The 19,064-nt window shown below is 39.3% G+C and overlaps 1 protein-coding gene across 1 annotated transcript in view; it reads left to right on the forward strand.

Annotated features, from left to right (window-relative positions):
• CHCHD3 (coiled-coil-helix-coiled-coil-helix domain containing 3) overlaps positions 1 to 19,064 on the forward strand; it is a 236,032-nt gene that overhangs the window by 139,164 nt on the left and 77,804 nt on the right. The window contains exon 5 of the mRNA XM_080932626.1: positions 8,790 to 8,873. Within this exon, the coding sequence (XP_080788752.1) occupies positions 8,790 to 8,873 (84 nt within the window). The remainder of the gene's footprint in view (positions 1 to 8,789; positions 8,874 to 19,064) is intronic.

Raw genomic sequence — 19,064 nt, forward strand, 5'->3', positions numbered from 1 at the left:
TCAGGCTTCTTCACACTGCCACCTCAGCTGTAGTTCAGTTAAGAGCACCTGCTTTCCGTGTGATGGAAACGGTTAATGGTTGATAGCACTGATGTCTGCTGTGGCTGCACTTGGTGAAGAGTGTCCCTTGCTGTTGCAAGCCTGTGCATTTATGCATTAGCTTCTGTCCTTTACTATGTTGTCTTCTTGCAACTAATGTTCACCTTGTAAGGTTTTCAGTGTTGTAATGATTATCTACCCAACAGATGGGGTGGGGTGTGGGTAAGATAGAACTTGCTTCCTGCCTTCGGCTTCTGAATTTGATTCACCGTGGCCTTTTAGACATGATATGTGTTCATTTTCCACCATGTCTTTCATAAACATGTAGTAGCAAGTAGCAAGAGCTAGAGAATACTCTTCTGAAGCCCTAACAGTCAGTTTCACTTATTGTTTTGGTTTATTTTTGGTTTGGTTTAGTTTTTTGAGACAGGGTTTCTCTGTAGCCCAAGCTGTCCTAGACCTCACTCTGTAGACCAGGCTAGCTCAAACTCTGAGATCCACTTGCCTCTGCCTCACAAGTGCTGAGATTAAAGGCGTGAGGCACCACCACTCAGCTGAGTCCATTTTGATTTAGCATTTATCTGGTCTTTCTTAGACACTGGGAATGCAGCTGGTGTTCTTAAAGTGGATGTTGAAAGCAAATTTCTAACTGTACAGCCTGGACTCTTGAGGCTGTTTGTTTGAGCTCCATGTTGAAACTTCTTACTACTCTATAACATGAAATTTGCAAGGTATGGTAGACATGAACTGTGCTTTGTTCTCAAATGTGACATGTAAAAGGTTTCTCAGGGAGTCTGACACAGATAACACAGCCCAAACAGACTAAGCTTAAACCAGTTCCAACTCAGGTCAGCTGAATGTCCTACCTGAACCAAACATGAGTTTAGAGGCTTGAGAATCTTGTATATGATAGAGGCTTTGAGTCTTATTTTACATGGAATCACAGGAGTATGCTCAGGCATCTTTTTAATTCTTTTAGCTCAGACATAATAGATCCAAATTTCTAGGTGGCTCTCTGATTGGAATAGGATTCATTACATCCCGAATACATCTCATGAGCATTATCTTTTCAGGGTAGCCCTGCTGTGAGGTTTTGGTGCAGCCAGTTCTCTGTCCAGTTTTCCAATATATATTGATACTTACTGGCAAGCAGGCACAATGTTATTCAGAGACCCCGTTTTGTAAAATCAGTGATGTCCCAATTTTCTGTTCTTTGCTGAAATGGTTCCCCAGGGGTGGAAGAGCTGCTGACCATTGAGCTCAAACAACTACCAATCCTTAGAACAGCCGTTCTCGACAGGCAACATTGGCCGTGGCTGGAGAGGAATTTGGTCATGATCCTTTTGGGTTGGAGGTCATAGTCGGAGATGCTGCTGCATATACTGTGATGCACAGGACTGCTTCCACAGCAGTGAATCATGGTCCACATGTCAGAAGTGTCCCAAGTAAGGATCTCTGTCTTCAGTCATTGACTTATACAAGACTGTCTTAAACAGGTTCTCATATACCATTCCTGCCATCCCTGAGCTGTAGGCATTTTGAAGATGAATAGCCTGTTAACACAGAAAGAGGGTCTTTATATTGTAACTTGCTTTCAAGGATTTGACAACTTTCATTTACTAAGAACCCCAACTGTGGGCTGGAGAGATGGCTCAAGAGTTAATAGTGTTCTTGTAGAGGACTGGAGTTTGGTTTCTAGCATTCAAGATCAGGTGACTCACAACCACCTGTTGCTCCTGCTCCAGAGCACCTAATGCTCTCTTGACACTTGCACACATATACACATGTGCACATACATACACATAAACTAAAGATAAGTTTTTAGAAATAAAACTATCTATATCTAACCTCTAGTATGATAATTAATCAATGTGTTCACTAATAAAATTCCACTCCACTAGCCATTGTGCTGTTATTGTGATCAAGATTCATATGACTGAATGACATTCTTTGCAGAATCACCCATTTAGCTTTGGGATCCTACCAGGAAGATTTTTTTTTTTTTTAATTCCTGATTGCCAGATGTTGGCGCTACCTTTTGTTGTTAGCCTGAGTAACACCACACGATGTGCAATGTGCATGCTGTAGCTTTGCATGGCTTTTCAGTTAACAGCCACTTGATCCTGGATACTGCTTTTGTGCATCCATGAAGTATTGACTTAGGTTGAGCCAAGAATATAGACAGAGGAGGAGAAAAGTCTTGCTTGATTCTTGCCCCAGAGAGTTGAGAATCAAGGACATGCATGGTGGGTGAGAAAACATGCAAAAGAAGACAAAGATAAAAAGAACTACTGTAAACGATGTTATCAAAGTTTGTTTACCAAGTGGTAATAACAGTAAGATTTGAATATACAATTACACTAAAAATGAGAGATTAATAGGTTAATCCCTTTCACAATTAAAAAAAAAATTAGGGAATGCCCATAAATTTTAGATTTCCACTAGTGTTTAATTTATACTTTGTAAGGATTTGGAAACTGAGCTGAAGAGAGAAGCAGAAATGTGTGAAGTGAACATCACTGTCTAAAAGGAATGCCTTGGTCCATCTCTTCTGTTCATTGTTTGTCTTCTTTTTTTTTATTTACAGAACCACTGCCTTTGTACTTGCTTTGTTCTTCCCAGAGAATAAACAGCACAAAGGGCAGGGGATGTTTCCAGTTGGCTGTTGATAATTTGTGATTACCACAGAAAAAGTGGAAATAGGGTTCTTGGAACTCCACAAGGACAAAATAATCAAAAGAAACTGACTTGACACAATGCTAGGGGGTTGTTGGAGTTCTAGAATTCAGTTAAAGAATCTGTTAGAAGTCTCACCCCACCCTCACCAAGAGGCTGTTTCAAATTGAGAGCTGCTAGAATCAGGAAAATCAGTTTTCCTTTAATAGACTGAAGTGGGGTCTAGCAGCAGCTCTCCAGGGAAGACCTTAGTGGTTAGCTAAAACAAATCACACCCCACAGTTGTTGAGCCTTTGTGTTGTTTTTGTTTGATTGTTTTATGAAACAGGAAGAATATAAATTTGGGTGGGTAGGGAATGGAAGGGTCGAATATGATTCTCAATATGAAAATTTTAAAAAAGAGTTCTGTTAGAGGCGTAGGCTTTTATCTCCCCTGTATTCTGTAGCAGACATAAGTCTTGGTGAGCATCCTAAGCTATGACTTACACTCTTAGCAGTCACTGAAGAGTGTAACAATATTGACAGTGGGCTAGCCGGTGTAAGTTCATTGAGATAAGCTAGTCTTGAAGGTCACCTTTGGGTGTGGCTTAGTATACATGTGCTTTAAGTATCATACGTGCCACTGGCCTGGCACTCCAGCATGCTATCGTTTACCTGACGAGAAGGAATTAGGGATGAGGTAGACATATTTTGGCTCACACTTTAGTGGTATCAATCCATCACAGTAGGGATGTGTGCCTCTGTTGTCTCCCTTTTTTTCCTCACACCTATTCCACCTGGCCCCCGAGCTGTACTGTCTACGTTCAGGCCAGGTCACCTCTCAGTCATCTCTGGAAAGGAATGTACAGAAACACAGAGGTGTGCTCTGCTAGTCTCTTATACCCTTCTCTTTAGTTAGGTTAACAGTGGGCATTAGCTATCAGTCCTCTTATAAAGGCCCAGTAAATGCTATATAATTTCCCATTTATAACAGGATTCTAGTGTGTACCTTGTTGAGTACAGGTTACTCTGGCACATTACTACTACTCAGTGATGATCTTCTATAGCTTCTGGTGCATTCTTGAAGTGTGTGCTAAGTTGTACCCTTTTATATTTGCTTTTCTCATATAATTTTGTTGAGGTTATGCATATTATGTTTTACATAATTTTGACAAGGAATAAATTACCATTGCTGCTCATAGTTGCTTATCTTTATCCATGGATTGTGAGGACAGATAGACCCACCTGGCCACAGATTATCCCTGTCACTGTGACTCCCAGCTCATTATGTCTGTATTTCAGAAGGGCCAAAGACTTAGAATAAACTTTAACAGTATTGCCTTTTCTTAGCCCTAGTGATGTCTGATTTATGGGGTCATCTTAAGAACACTGAGCAGGCGCCTGCTTTGCTTTCAACACCAGCCCTAGCATTTCAAAGGCTTTTACACCCCACACTGTGACTAAGTTATTGTGACATCGCTGAGTTCCTAGTGCCATCATTTTGTGCCATCCCTGAACCATATCACAGCTAAGAGGGCATGACGATGCCAAAAAGTTTGAGCCATGAAGATTTTCCAAAGAATATTCGTGGGAAGGTAAAGTTCCTATCAGCACTCTGTGTCTTGCCCATGTCCCTGCATTCTCGTGTATTCGCTTTAGTGTATCTTTTGTTGTGTGTGAAGCACCTTCAAACTTTGTCTGAAAAGAGACAAATCTATAAAGAGGTAAGTGTGTGTGCGCTAATGTTTAACCTAGCGACCAACATGAGTTAAAACGTCAAAGTATTGCTTGGGGTTCATAAAACTTGATTTTCTTTCTTTTTCTTTTTTTCTTTTTCTTTTTCTTTTCTTTTCTTTTTTCTTTTTTTTTCTTTTTTTCTTTTTTTCCTTCTTTTGATTCTCTTGATTATGGGAGACTAGATTTCCAATCATGTTGTACCAAACCTAGCACAATCTGGGAACTAATGGTATAGATTTCTTCTAGAAATAGCAAGCACTCATGGGAAAAGACTTCATATTCATCTTTTCCTCAAGAAGTGATCCTGCCTTAATAGCAAATAATGTTGTAATCCTTTTTGTTTTTATTTGTTCATTTACAATGACTCTGTGTCTGAACTTTTATTTCTCTGCAGTTAGTTTACTGCTTTCTCCTAAGCTAAGTGTGACTCTCCATCCTCAACAGCCATTAGCTTAGCCAATGTATTCTCGGCTTATTTAAGTTTCAGGATTCATATCGTGTGACTTTTCCTCCCAGCATCCCATTAACTGTTTCAAAGCAATGTGCCTCTGAAGTGTTGTGGCCGTGTTCCTTGCTTAGCTCTTCTCCCCAGTGCATCTCACAATATTGATTGTGTGTGCAGTTGAGGGAGATTTGTGATGGTTGCTTATAGTCTGATGCTGTCAGGTCTTTGGCGATGACGCCTCCTAGGCCTTTAGCATCTGCTTCCTACATGTTCTGTATAACTTTAAGTTCTTCAAGTGTTTATGCCTCTGCTCATCCATTTTAGGTGGCAAACAGTTCTTCAAAATCGTCAAATTTGTTCATTGTTTCTATATTCACAGTAAGACTCAACAATACATTTGCAATATTGAATTTTCCTAGTGTTTTAAAAAATATCCTTATAGCACATACTCATTGCATTTTTTTAGATAGGACAATCTAGATAGGACAATCTAAAAATTTTTTCTGTATTATTATTTTAATAACCGTGTTGGAAAATGTACTTTGAATGGAAGGAAAAGTAGGTGTTAATACATCAGGTTTAGGGAAGTAATTTCTCTACTATCTATAGATGTTCAAGTTGTTAAAATAAAATTTGAAGTTGTGAACTATCATTAATTAATACTTACTCTTTAAAGGCCTGTATCAGGATGGATGTTGTGGGGCATACCTTTAATTCCAGCACACCTGCCCCTTAAAGGACGGGCATGTTGTCTGAGCTTTGATTCAGATTATATTGGAAGCTACTAGGAGCTGATATTATAATTAAAAACAATTCTTTTGAAGAGTATGAGCCATGTGGTGGTGACATACACCTTTAATCTCAGCAGTCAAGAGGCAGTGGCAGGCAAATTGAGGACAGCCAGGCTAGACAGAGAAACCCTGTTTCAAACAAACAAAAAATTCTAGATCAGTTAATGTTCTCCTCTCATAGTTCAAGATACTCATGTTTTTATTTACATTTTTGGGGATTAGGGAAGAGTAAGGACTGTTCATTGCGCACAGTAAGGAGTAGTGCGGGTGAGAAGTGCAGTCCTCTGGGTACATCACTGCTGCTAGCACTTCGGCTCTACACCTTGTGCGTGTTCAGAGCGTGCACGCAGTCCTCTGCTGCTCTCAGTCCCGCCTTACGGAAAGTGAGCGGCCATCTTCACTACTGTCGCCATCTATCCCCCCACAGTTAATATTTGGATTATTTAAGTTATTTTCTAAAACGTCAGCCTTTTATATGGTCTCTAATGCCTGATCATATGACTGAGTCAAAATCTCTGATTTTATTATTTTTGCTAAAATCTTTGTAATTACTTTTCTGTTGTTGAGCCTTATCTTGTTTGCTTAAATTCTGTTGTTCTTCCTTTATTGTTGATTTACATAATTCTTTTATGAATATCATATATCTTAGGTAAATTAACTTTTTAATTTTAATACCTGCTACAGACGAATGACTAAAAATAAAATTGTCTATCAATAAGAGTAACGGAATATTTATGAACATATCTGTTCTGGTTTCCTTCTGTGATTAAAACACAGATCGAAAGCAACTTAGAGGAGGAAAGAGTTCATGTCATCTTACACTTCCAGGTGACACCCCATCACACAAGCCCGTCACTGAGAGAAGTCAGTGGAAGAACCTGAGAGCAGGCTGCTTGCTGCTCTGACCCGAGAACCGACTCACAGCCCAGGAGGCACAACAGAAACTGCTTGCTCTCAGTTGCAGCTCATGCCAACCTAACTTTTAGCCTAGGGACCACCTGTATAGAGGCTTTACAAGATGGTGCTGCCCACAGCAGGCTGGGCCCTCCCACAGGCCAGTCTGATCCAGGCGGTTTCTCCATCACAGGTTTGCCTCTCAGGTCATGCTAGACTGTGTCAAGTTGACAGGCAAATGAGTGTTTTATATATTTAAATATGCTTAGTTTTTATTGACCATTAAAGTTTTTGTAGTGGGTTGCATTTTTGATTCTCAGCTCCGAATTTTGATAAATATATAATATATACCATCTACACACATAAAATACAATTGATATTGCATCTTAACAAATATGAAAATTATGAAAAATAAAATTCAAAATTGGTTAAAATGTACCTGTTTTTAATAGTCTTCTCCTCTCTCTTTTTAGTGTATGTATTATTTTTCTAGTGTGTACATTACTTAGGTATTGAATTGATCTGGGTTTTTTTCCTTGTGGCCCCCAGCAGCCTTGTGATGAATCTGCTTTCATGCTGCTGGAATTGCTAAATTGTTAGACCATTTAAATATTCTGACAAACAATATAGATGAAAACCCTCCTGTATTCTTACCAATATTGATGATTATAATCTTGCATTTTGTCAATTTAGCAGATGAATAATGCAATAATTTTTTATCCATATTCTTTGATTGTGTAGCTGTGTTGTTTTTCTAATGGTTATTATCTGTAAATAGATGTGAATCACCAGTCTCTATGTTATATCACGTTGGATTTTGTTAAGAAGGATGAGGCCTATATTGGTATAATGTTAACTTTACAGTTATATCTTAGGATTTTTGTCCTTTTGGATATTGACCTATTTGAAATGGGCCAATGTGAATGAATCCAGTCATTTTCCATTTTTACTTATTTGTATTTTGAGTATTCATATTAAATTTAGTTTGTTCTTTTTAAATGATAAGTTACATATTTTTCTTACATAGCATCATCTGTCAAAAATTCTTTCTACATTCATTTTTTCTTTGTAATCCTAAAAGACTAGTTAACTTTTTACTGTGTTCTACCAAGAAAATATAGATTATTTACTTGCAAATGAATATCTTCCAGATGTATGGAAAAAATACATAATATCTCAATATCTATATTTCTATCTATTGCTAAATATCTGTTTATTTTCAACATGCTGCAGGATATTGAAGACAAAGTAAGTAACAAGAACAAACCTGCAATGATCAAATGGATTGATACAAACTAAACAGAAACTTGACCAAACAGTTACTCTGGCAACACATGATCACATTGCAAAGGAATATGAGACATGGGCAAAGACTGAAATGCCAAGATACATTGATTTCTTCTAAGTAACAGTCAAACATCTATTTAACCTTCACTGAACACAAAGATGTTACTACAATGACTTTGTTAGTGTGAGATAATATTATAAAGAGAGATTGCTTCTGTTTTAGGAACAAAGATCACTTTATCATAATTCAGAATAACCACAACAGTTTTAAAAGTGTATGTTTGCGTTTTAACTAACCTTGAGGCATCCACAAGTAGATATCTTTTGTTTTATAAGAATTGAATATTATTGCTTTTTTTAGTTTATGAGATATGATCTTGTAAAATTAACATTATAACCAAATGTTTCAAGTTACTTTATTATTCTTATCATCTTTAAATTTTCAAAACACAGGCTGTTTGTTTAATAAAGCAGGCTCCTACTTCATGTATAGGGAAATGGAATAAGTGTGTAACTTCATACAGGTTACATTGATCCTTCATGGGTTCTTCAATCTAAGGTTTAAGTAGGCATTTTTGGTTGTTTATTTAGGGTTAGCAAACATGTATCTAAGAGTCAGAAGTTTCATTGTACCTAGTCTTAAAATTACTCTTTGAAAGAGAAGTTAAATAAGACAGCCTGCTGTACGCTGTATTCTGACATTTCCAAATGGACAAAGTAGGACACAGCTGTTACAGTAAGAAAAACACAATACAGTTTCATTCTTTACACACAAATGCAGCAATCATCATCCTATTAATGCTTTCCTGTGGTAGAGACCTAGTGGACTGCAACAACCGTCAGCTTCATGATGATTCTCGTACAGTTTCTGCCTGAGTTTTGCTTCCTGGTTGTTGCTTTCGCTTTCTCTCAATAGAGCATATTCCTTGTGTCTTTTTTAGGCTCGGCAGCTGGAAGAGAAAGACCGAGTGATGCGGAAGCAGGATGCGTTCTACAAAGAGCAGCTGGCCAGACTGGAGGAGAGGGTACGGCCATTTCCTGTGGCAGCTTCTCTTTTCCCACTCTATCTGTAGCTGCCTGTATATTTGTTTATAAACCAACAACCTAGCACTGATGTTCCTTTTCCTAGTTAAGTGAAGTCATAACTAGACAATGACCTAGTTATAAAGGTAGGTCATTGTCTATGAGAACTTAATTTTGTGTACTCCTGTTATTTGTTTGTTGTTTTTCCATACTCAGTAAATAATTTCCTCGCATAATTCACCTTATATAATGTGTTTTAATCTGCATTGCCAAACATTATTTATATCATGTTATATTTCAATGCATTCTCAGATATGATACTATCATTTGTCTTTGGGGTTTTAAATATTGTCTAATCATCAGTTTTCTTGTTTTTTGAGACAAGTGTCTCTGTCTTGAATTTACTGAACATCCTAGGATGACTTTGAACTTGTCACCCTCTTTGATCTTCCTTCCTACACCGTTAAATACTTAGGATTACCCATGTTTTCCAACATGCCTACCTGGTTTGAGGATATGCTGTCAGTGAAAACTCCCTCTTACTGAATTCCAGCTTACACCGTAATGTCTCCTTCAAGAATGGGAACAGAAGCTTTCTATATAAAGGAGAGGTGTAAGAAAGGAGGAGGCATGCCGAGTGGACCAGGACACACTGGAGGGGTCAGGGCTGGAGGAATGGAAACCAGTGGAGTTAAGAATGATGTTTGAACATCTTGTCAGAACCCCCTTCAGTGCCGCCAAGTGTTTGTTTAGATTAATTTTATGTAGAAACTATGGGATTGCAAAGTAATCTTTCCCTCTGTTTAAGACCCAAGGTTTCCTTTGTTTAGAATATGACATTTGATCAGAAGTAGGAAAAAGAGAAACACACCATTACCTTCTGCTCAGTGCATCTGTTTGTAGTGCAAACATATTCTCTCCTTCTGTCATGGGGACTGAACATATCTTGAATAGAAGGATCTATTGTGTGTTCTGAAGATAACTATGTATCTCATGCAGGTATTGTTACTTATGTGGTAGATGTATATAGTAGATGCATATAAGCCAAACATCTACTTTCATGGAACTTAAAAGTTAGCAAAAAGTCAGTTGTACATAGTGTAAGGCAGCATGGATAGTATGCAGAGCAGTAAGTTAGTAGGGAGTAGGGGGTAGGGACTCCCATGCCCAAGGTATAAGCCCAGCATTGGGTGGAGACGAAAGATCTCTATGTTGAGATACCAGGGAAAAGAGGCCTTTAGTCATAGGGAAGCAAGCCGATGTCACTCCTAAGATGGGGTATCCTGGGCACATGTGGGAAGCAGAGTGGCCAGGTGGCATCATCTGCAAGCAGGTGTCTGTCTTGGGCAAGAGTTGAAGCAAGGGAGGCTTGGCAAAAGATTAATTTAGAAGTGGCATATCAAGCAAGGCATAGTGACAAATACCAGGAAGCCCAACCTTGAGAGATGGATCCAGGAGGATCAAGAGTTTAACGTCATCCTCAGCTACATAGCAAGTTTGAGATTACAATGAATACATGCCAAGCCCATTGTTGGGGATGGGAGGAGAGAAAGGGAATTGGAGGGACATGGCTTTACTTTATAACTAGGGTGCTAGCAGTGGACCTGAAACGATGTTTGGTCTTATAACTAGGAGGACAGATTATTCAGGTATTAATTAAGAAAGATGGGTGGTAGAGTGTATAAGGGGGTTTGGCTTGAGGATTATTTGTCAAGTAGACCCGATATGGAATGATTTAGAGGAGAAACTAATGATGACATTCCCACATTTTAGCTCACATGGGCCCATTTTGTCTTCCTGTCTCTCCTCTGTAATGTGGAAGGAAATGAAAGAGTCTGTACACAGAAGGAACATTAAATTTTACATAATTTTCATATCATAAATTTTTTTAAATAAGCATTTACACGTAGGAAGACCATTCTTAGGATTTTTCTCAGCAAGCAGGTTAACTTTGATGTGATGTGAAGGTTGGTCTGTAGAAGTGCCACTTAGAGGTCCCTTTATGGCATCATTTGTCTGTTCTTCTCAGACTCTGGGAGGAAGTAATATCTGTATCACTGGCTTCTTAAAATAACCACAATCAAGAATCTAAAAAGTGCTTGGGTAGCATGCAAAACACCCTGGGTGCTACCCCAAGTAATACCCCTACCAAAATATAAGATGGCAGGCAGCTCTTTGAAAATTTGCAAGAATTTATCAAATGGAGTTGTTTTCGTCATAGGACATATGTTTTTTCATTGTGCACATAATCCCAATAACTGTAAACTCACTTTGCTGTCAGTCAACCTCACAGCTTCTCGCAGTTCTATAAAGCCCAGTTTTTGTTGATATTTCTAGAGAACCTGTGTCATTTTATCCAGGTGGATTTCATCTCTGATTACACAAAGAACACCCAGTCTGTCACTTTGTCAGTCAGGCATTTTTTTCATATTGCCAGTGGTTGTAAAGACACTCTGTATAAACATTTCCACTAGGACTTCTGAACATACTTGGCTTTAAAAAATAGTAAAGTGCAGAACTGGATGGTGCTTAGTATAAGAAAACATGATAGGATGAATCTCTTTACAGTGCAGTCCAGGTTGCTGTGGATTAAATGTGGATTTGAACACACCTTTCCTTTTAGTTATATGAAATGATACCTTCAAGTTAATGCTCGGTTACCAGTGAAGAATGTAACCTCAGCAAGTCCTGTAAGGATCTGGGCATGCAGCACAGTATTATGTGTAAGGTCCTGTATTCTTGTGGACCACTAAGACCAAAGCAAGTTTTAGGGTGTCATTCCAAAGATGTCCTTATGGCAGACTACCTTTGCCTGATGGCTTATTTACTCCTTTAACTGTTCATTTTGATCCAAAGTTCAGCAGGTATGGACTAGCCAATTTGAGCATGTGCAATGCATTCTTTTCTGTAGCACCGCCCATTTGCTACTTGGTTTTATTTCAGTTAACTCGTTATCAGTAGGTCATTGTCCTGAGTCTTGTCTTCTCCTCCCAGGTGTTTGTATTAGTGTGTCCCCCAGGGGTCTGAGATACTCTTCTTTTTCACTAGTGTGTGAGGCTTGGTAAGTGTAATTTTCCCAGACCATAGTTTTATTATTCCTGGAATCAGTTTTCCAAATCATGGCTATTGAAACTTTCACAGGCCCTCACTTCCCAGTAGTCAGAGGTCACAGACTTTCCAGTTAGTGTTGGGATAAATGAGACCCTTAACCTCTTAACTCTCCTGAGAGTAAAAAGTGTCATGTGTAAGTTTGTGGCCCAAAGGGAGCTTAATGAATATGATTCTTGTTTAAGAGACCAGAGGAGTATTATTAACCCCTGGCTGATAGTTTGCCCAGAGGAAGCCTGGAGCAGTCTCTAGAGAAGACTGCCCAGTGTTCTCACAGAACTGGCTCAAGTCCCTTGAGCAGTTTTTTTTCTGTTTTCACAGTTTTATTGGCATATAATTAATTGACAAATCTATACTGCTTCACACCTCTCTGTGATAACTATAAATTGTTTAACAATTGTGATTAAATATGTATGTTATTAGACAAAGACTAACATTTGTCTCATTTTATTCTCACAAGTAACTATGAGGCTGCCTTCTCTATGAATATCCTGAAGCCGAAAGCAGCTTGCCCCAAGAATACAAAGCTAGATTATTATCAGTAGATCTGGTTCTGAGTCAGCTTCATCAACAGTGCTGGGGGCTAGGACACTACTGTCTTTAAAATGTATGAGTTTTGCTTAAGTTGTTAAGTATGTATGTCTGGATGCAGTAGTAATTCTTTGAGTGCTAAGTTAGAAACTTTGGATTCTAATCAAGTCTTGGGGATCAGATCTTATCATCCAATGATTGCCTCATAAACTGAACATATTGACCTAAACACTCAAAAATGTGTCATTTCCTCCTCAGGATTGGGCACTTTCAAAAAAATGTTTGACAGAAAGAAAGAAGAAAAAATGGAGGGAGGGAGAGAGGTATGATGAACCTGCAGTATGATGCAGTCCCCAAAGTTCCTTCTCAGTCTGCATCTGGCACTTTCCCTTTCAAGTAAGGACTCTGTACCCATTGGAGCAGCTTGACACCCGGAGGCTCTGTACACCGTTACACTCTAGGACAGGCAGGCCCTTCTGCCTCCTGGAACAAGAACATACCGTTTCTTACCAAACACTTCTGCATGGTAATTTGAGGGGATTGCTGACACCTTGTTAAGGAAAATGTATTTTTTTGCCAGGAGTTTATTGGTTCTAAGGTTACGTTGTCATCAATGGGAAAATACAAAGATTCTCTTATCTAGAGTTCTTCCAGGATGAAGAGCCCTGTATTCATAGGCCATCTTGAAAACTCGATGCCTTTGAGGGTTCCAGTGTCATTCATGTATAACTTTTTTTTACAGTGAAGTTCAATTAATTCTTTTTGCTGAATCAACTACTTTGTTCTTGGCTCTTTTAAGGATGATGGGGTTTGGCACAACATGCAGGGGAGGTGTAAAATCCTTGATGGACTTAGATGCTGAGGGTGATCAGAGAGCTTAATGAGCTGTAGGCCCTGTACACAGATCAGACTGGTCAGGTGGTACATATTACTTGAAGTTTATAGACTCGAGGATCTCAGTAGTGATGTGAATACACTTTGCAATGAGCCACCAAGATTAAACACAAAAAGAGAATTGTACCAATGGGGCAGAGAGAGCAAGGGAAGGAGAACAGTGAAAAATAAGTTACCACAAGGAAGTAAAGCATTTTATTGGCCTGTCACGGGGAGAGCTACTAATTAAATGCTGAGGTCATAGTTCCATCAAATTAGAAATGGCTTTTGTAACCTCTCGCTTCCAGTGGATAACATGTCTTCTGCAACATTAGAAAGTGTTGGGCCCATCTGTATGATTGTTGATGGGGTTTAGTCACTTATTGTCAATTGATATTTTTGCCGATGTTGCTTTGTGGAAACCTTGGAAGAAGGGAGAGAGATAAAAACTGATAGTCCAAGAAATGACAACAGAGTAGGTTATTGTGAGCCTGATTACTGCATATGGGGAGAAACTATTATGTAGTTTTACTAACATAGGAAGTCTGCCATTATACAATATATCACTAAGTGAAACAGGGTAGCATGGGTTAGAATCACTAAAATCTGAGACACAAAAATGTGAAAACCTTTTTGAAAACACGAGGTATTGAATTGGCTTGCTGACCTTAAAATAAACACAGGCCTACCATTGCTGTTTTTCTCACTAAAGCACCCGAGAAGCTGTTGTGAGTGCTTCAGGTCAGTGGCTAACTCCCTGTAGCCATGCAGTGTGAAATGGCAAACCCAGCGCCATAGTTAAAAGCAGAGCTCTCTTCCAGCCAGGCCTGTACAGGTGAAGCTGGTTTGTACCTAACACCCTGCAGAGAGACTTTGTTCCTTTGACTCTTGGGGATTTATGGAAGTCTGAGCTGGTTCCCATGGTTTCTGTAGTTACAGAACATTGCAGAAACTGATGAAGTTCTTTGGTTCACACGTTTGCACATTGAAGGTACTACAAGCCACTATCGTGATTGCAATGTCATTTGGAGTGACAGATCCCAGCCAAGCTGCTTGCAGTATGTTTTATACATTGAGAATTACACTCCCTTAAGTAAAAGCTCTTCTCAAGTAGAGTTTCAAATAAATGCATTTAGATATTATTAGGTAGGAAATTAACGCAGCCTGATTGCACTGTCTTTTGTTACTACAGTGGACACAGCTGATTATAACTTAGATGTGAACACTGAGCCATTTGGCACTCTGAGCTGTTTTCTTAAAGGTTTATTATTACAGTTACTTTGAAAAGTAGCAAACAGTATGTGTTGATGTCACCGCTACCTACTTCTCTTTTTATTTCATTCTCTCAAGGGAAAGTCAATACAGTTTAGTAGATGTGGGGGTCTTATCCTTAATTCATTATTCAACAAATCCTCCAAGCACATTGGCTTTTCTGTTAACCTCTCTAAAATGTCTAACGGGAAATATGGTTTGAGTAACCTTGAATTGCTTTTTTAATCTGGCTTTAGGGATATAAGACGTAGGGTGAGCTTTTAAAGTGTATTCTGTTAAAATGATCCCCTTAACTGGAGCCAGTTCTTCTACGTCTAACTTTAGAGGAAAGATTTGCAAATCATGGGATCAGCACTTAATTTGGGCTCTGTTTACCATGTCGGCTGTCAAGAAGCATTAACCTTAGGTAAGATGAGAACATGGAGTACAAAGCTGTGGGCTGATGGCGCACAGTACCCTGGGTATTAAATAGCATTATCCATCCTGCTTGCTACAGTAAATAGGATTCCACTATTATGATGTGTCAGGGCTTTCAGTAAAATCAAATTTACAAGACACTAAACTGCCTTCCTCTCTGCTGAGCAGCTTTATTCTGGGATCTTGCTTTCATATTAATCCTGTTGGTAGGAAATACTTGTAGCAATTGTGCATAGAAATTATAATTTAATGATCTCTTCCTCTTCTCTATTCAGAGATTAGAATGGACCACTGTGCTCTGCAGTGATAGCTGCAGGGCTGTGCAAAAGACGATGGAGAGTTCAGCTTTAAAGACCAGTGGCCTCTTTGTGAGCGCTAGTAATGATCATAGGTGTGAAGGCACCAACAATATGGGCTGCCTGCTTTCTCAGTGCTCTGCATTGCTTTTGCCTTTGAAAGACTACAATGAAATGATCTGGTTCTGTTTATTGTGGTGGTTGTGAGAAACGGCATGCCACTTGGATGTGTAAAGATAAGGTTAAAAAAAATGCCTTGTGAAATTTGATGGGAAATTCCAGTTTAAAGATTCTATAGAATTTATGAAGGCTCAGCAAGCATTGAGAAAAATACCAGCTTGCTTTTCGCTGGAATTATATTTGGGGGAGGAAGTAGTGGGTTTTTGTCACTATTGCAGCGAGGAACCCATTCTATTTCTTTTAAATGAAGTTGAAAAATGGCCTAATGTCTGAATCTTAAATACTTTTAAAATATCCAATTTTAAATTAGTGATTGTTTTGCATCTTGATGTCTTATTTATAAATTGCAAATAAACTCCATTTATGTAGTCCAGCTAATGCTTATTTCCTTACTTTGCTGGCTGTAAATTAAGATACATGAGCATTAAACTTTTTAAAAGAAATTGCAGGCTTGTGGTAGAAAATGCTCTGCCATCCCAGTGTTATGTTCAGATCATGAGGCATTTGTACCTCTAGAGGGATTGCTTTTCAGTGCATTAGTTCAGTTAGGAAGAAACATATGGTCGTTAAAATATGTGCAAATCATATTAGGTCCTGTCATCACGGAAGAAGACATCCATGACTGAGCCTGCCATGTAAAGTAGTTTACACTCCACTCTGCACTCAATGACGGGAGCCCAAATCTGACTAAGCCACCAAGGCTGGGGCAGTCGTGATAGAACCTTGCTTATTCTCAATCAGAATTTGGGGTGCTAGAGAGAAATCATTGAAATTTGACATCTGTTCAGACCAAATATAGTCAACTCTTAACAGAACTGGGCACTGTAAATGCATATGGCTCAGCAAATACACGGGCATCAGGGATGGGGCTTTTCGTCGACAGTTGTTTCAAGACGGCTGTGCCAGCCTGTTGTTTTCTAGAGCTAAAATGTTTTATAAAGGTGACCTGGTAACTTTGTCCTTTAAAAGTCAAAAAATTATGGGATTTTGAGGAGATTTAATGGATAGAAATATCTCCCACACTAACTTCTCAGATAAAGATCTATTGTCTGATGTACTGGGTTGCCTCAGATGACACTTGGGAAAGAATTATTAAACATGTAGCTTCCATGAAGTCAGAAATTAGGCACCAGATAAATTTTGAAGACTAATGGTATTGTCAGAATGGGGTTGGTTCTACAATCTAATGATTCCAAGAAATCTTAGGTTTAAATGTGACAGATGGATGTGTTTTCTACACGCACTCAGACTCCTTCCAGGATGAAGGTGTTGCATGTGATGGTTCAGCATCACACTTGAGCCATAGGATCTTTTCTAGAAACAATCATTAATCCACTCTGTAGGCTAATGGGGTCAATGTGAACTGCATAATGACAATATGTCATGTTTAGACCTGGATTCCAGTCTTGTAGAATCTCTGATCCTGAGGACTCTCAAAATCCTAGGATTGGATCTCTTTGCCCTGCTGCAGAGGGTGTGCAGGTGAGGCTGAGGGCGTGGCTGAGCATGCTGAAGTGCCTGTGGGATCCTTAGCCAAACTGAGGTGTGTAATGTAAATAAGCTGCGGCTGCTTCTCCTCCTTGCTCCTCCTCCTTCCTCCTTCTTCCTCCTTCCTCCTCCTCTTTTTTCCCCTCCATTCAAACTTGCATTCTCTCATACTGCCCTAAATTAGAATGGAGTGGTGGGATTTAACCCATGTCAGAATTCAAAGTCATGCCATGAAACCGAGATGGCCGTCCTTTTCCAATGACGTGGATCTGTTCCTTTCCTTTTGTGAAATGGAGGAGGATAATCTAATTGGATAGTACTCAGTTAATCGAATAGATTTTTAAAATACTTTCATCAGTGGAGTGAGGTTTCAATATGGCAGACAAGCAAATGACATATCAGCAACCATTCTTGATGGACCTCGAGTCGCTGGGGGCCCTCCGAATGTTTGCAAGGTTCGGAAGGATGCTGTGATGTGTGCGGGCCTAGTAAACGCTACTTTGTACTTGGAGAATAGATTGGATGATCAAGGCCAGTGATCACATGCCCTATAATTTAATCTATTATAATAGAGTTCAGAAGCACAGCTCAGGGATCACAGCACAGCACTGTCACTTAGGACCTGTAGTGTTCTTGTGAGCTCTCCGAACGTGGGCACTGTCTGTTTTCAAGACCCATGCTTGTCATTTGGTTAGTAGATGAGTAAAGTTATATTCAGAAAGTTTTTCATTTTTGAAGCATTTTGGATTTTTGTGTTAGTCAGTCTGTACCATCCATTGGGTATCATCACAAAGCAGTAGGGCCTGTGATACTATACTTTATCCTGGGTGTGGAGAAGAGAGAAGTGCCTCCTTGCTACCTTACCCAGTCAACTGTTGTTTTTATTGTTGAAACTCAGAAACATTCAAGTTGTCCCAGATTTTCCAGCTGTGCAACAGGCCCCTGTGTCAGACATCCCTCTGGATGAGCACTGAGGTGACCCAGAATTTCATTGATGCAGACACCCTGCACCTCAAGATGTTCATGAAGGTAAACAGAATTAGTTTTTCCTTTGGAGCCATTAATGTAAAGTAACAATAAGGTCCATTTCTACAATGTAAACACCATAGGCTCACTTCATAGTGGATGGTGTTTATAGCAAAGAGAAATTACACCAGCTGTGTACTAAGTCACGTTTAGCTGAATAGCTAGTTACTGTGCTACCATACTCCTCCGGCTTAATGGTGGGGCTGCTGAAAGAAAGGAGATGGAAAAGAGCTGTGAGTTGGGTTTTATTCTTCTGATAAGGTAGAGAAAAGAGAAGGTGGTTAGCCAGAAATAACTTTGAGCCAAGCTAGTCCAGCTCTGGTCATGGTGGTGAGAGTCAGTGTGATAGTATCTACTGATCCTATCAGAGAGTTCTAAAGATGGTGTCCTCTGCTGCTGCCTTAGATTGTATGCACCAGATACCTGGGTTAGGAACTTCTACAGATTATAAACAAACCATTTGAATTTCAGGAATTAATATGTCTCAGTAAATATACCTTCCTTCCTCCCTTCTTTCTGTTGGCCCCTTCCTGCCTCATTATATTGCTCAGACAGACCTTAAACCTGAGATGCCCTCCACCCACTGTCTCAGCATCATGAGTGCTGGGATTGCAGGCATATGCTCTACTTTCTCTTCACATTTGCTTGCTTGTTGGGTACTACCTACTACATGATGACCTGCCTTACAGAGTAAGTGTGGGATATGTGGAATGACAAGAGGAAACCTAGTTTGCCTCCTTCCTTGCTACTTAATAGTATTTCTAGAGCTTTCTATGGATTCTACCTTGCCAGAATAGACTGTCTGACTTGAGATAGGGATTGCACGACTGAGAGGAAATAGTCATTTGGTTCCTGGTGTGGGAGATCTGTATCTTGACATCTGCTCGACTGTTTACTCTGTCATCAAGATGAACGTATAACTAGACCTGCAGTGAGTGTTTCTGTGGTTCAGAAAAAAATAATGCTTGGAGGATTGTGGATTATCTGTTCTCTCATAGGATT

This window comes from Micromys minutus (genome assembly GCF_963924665.1).
Source record: "Micromys minutus genome assembly, chromosome: 18".
In the NCBI taxonomy this organism is placed as follows: Eukaryota; Metazoa; Chordata; class Mammalia; order Rodentia; family Muridae; genus Micromys; species Micromys minutus.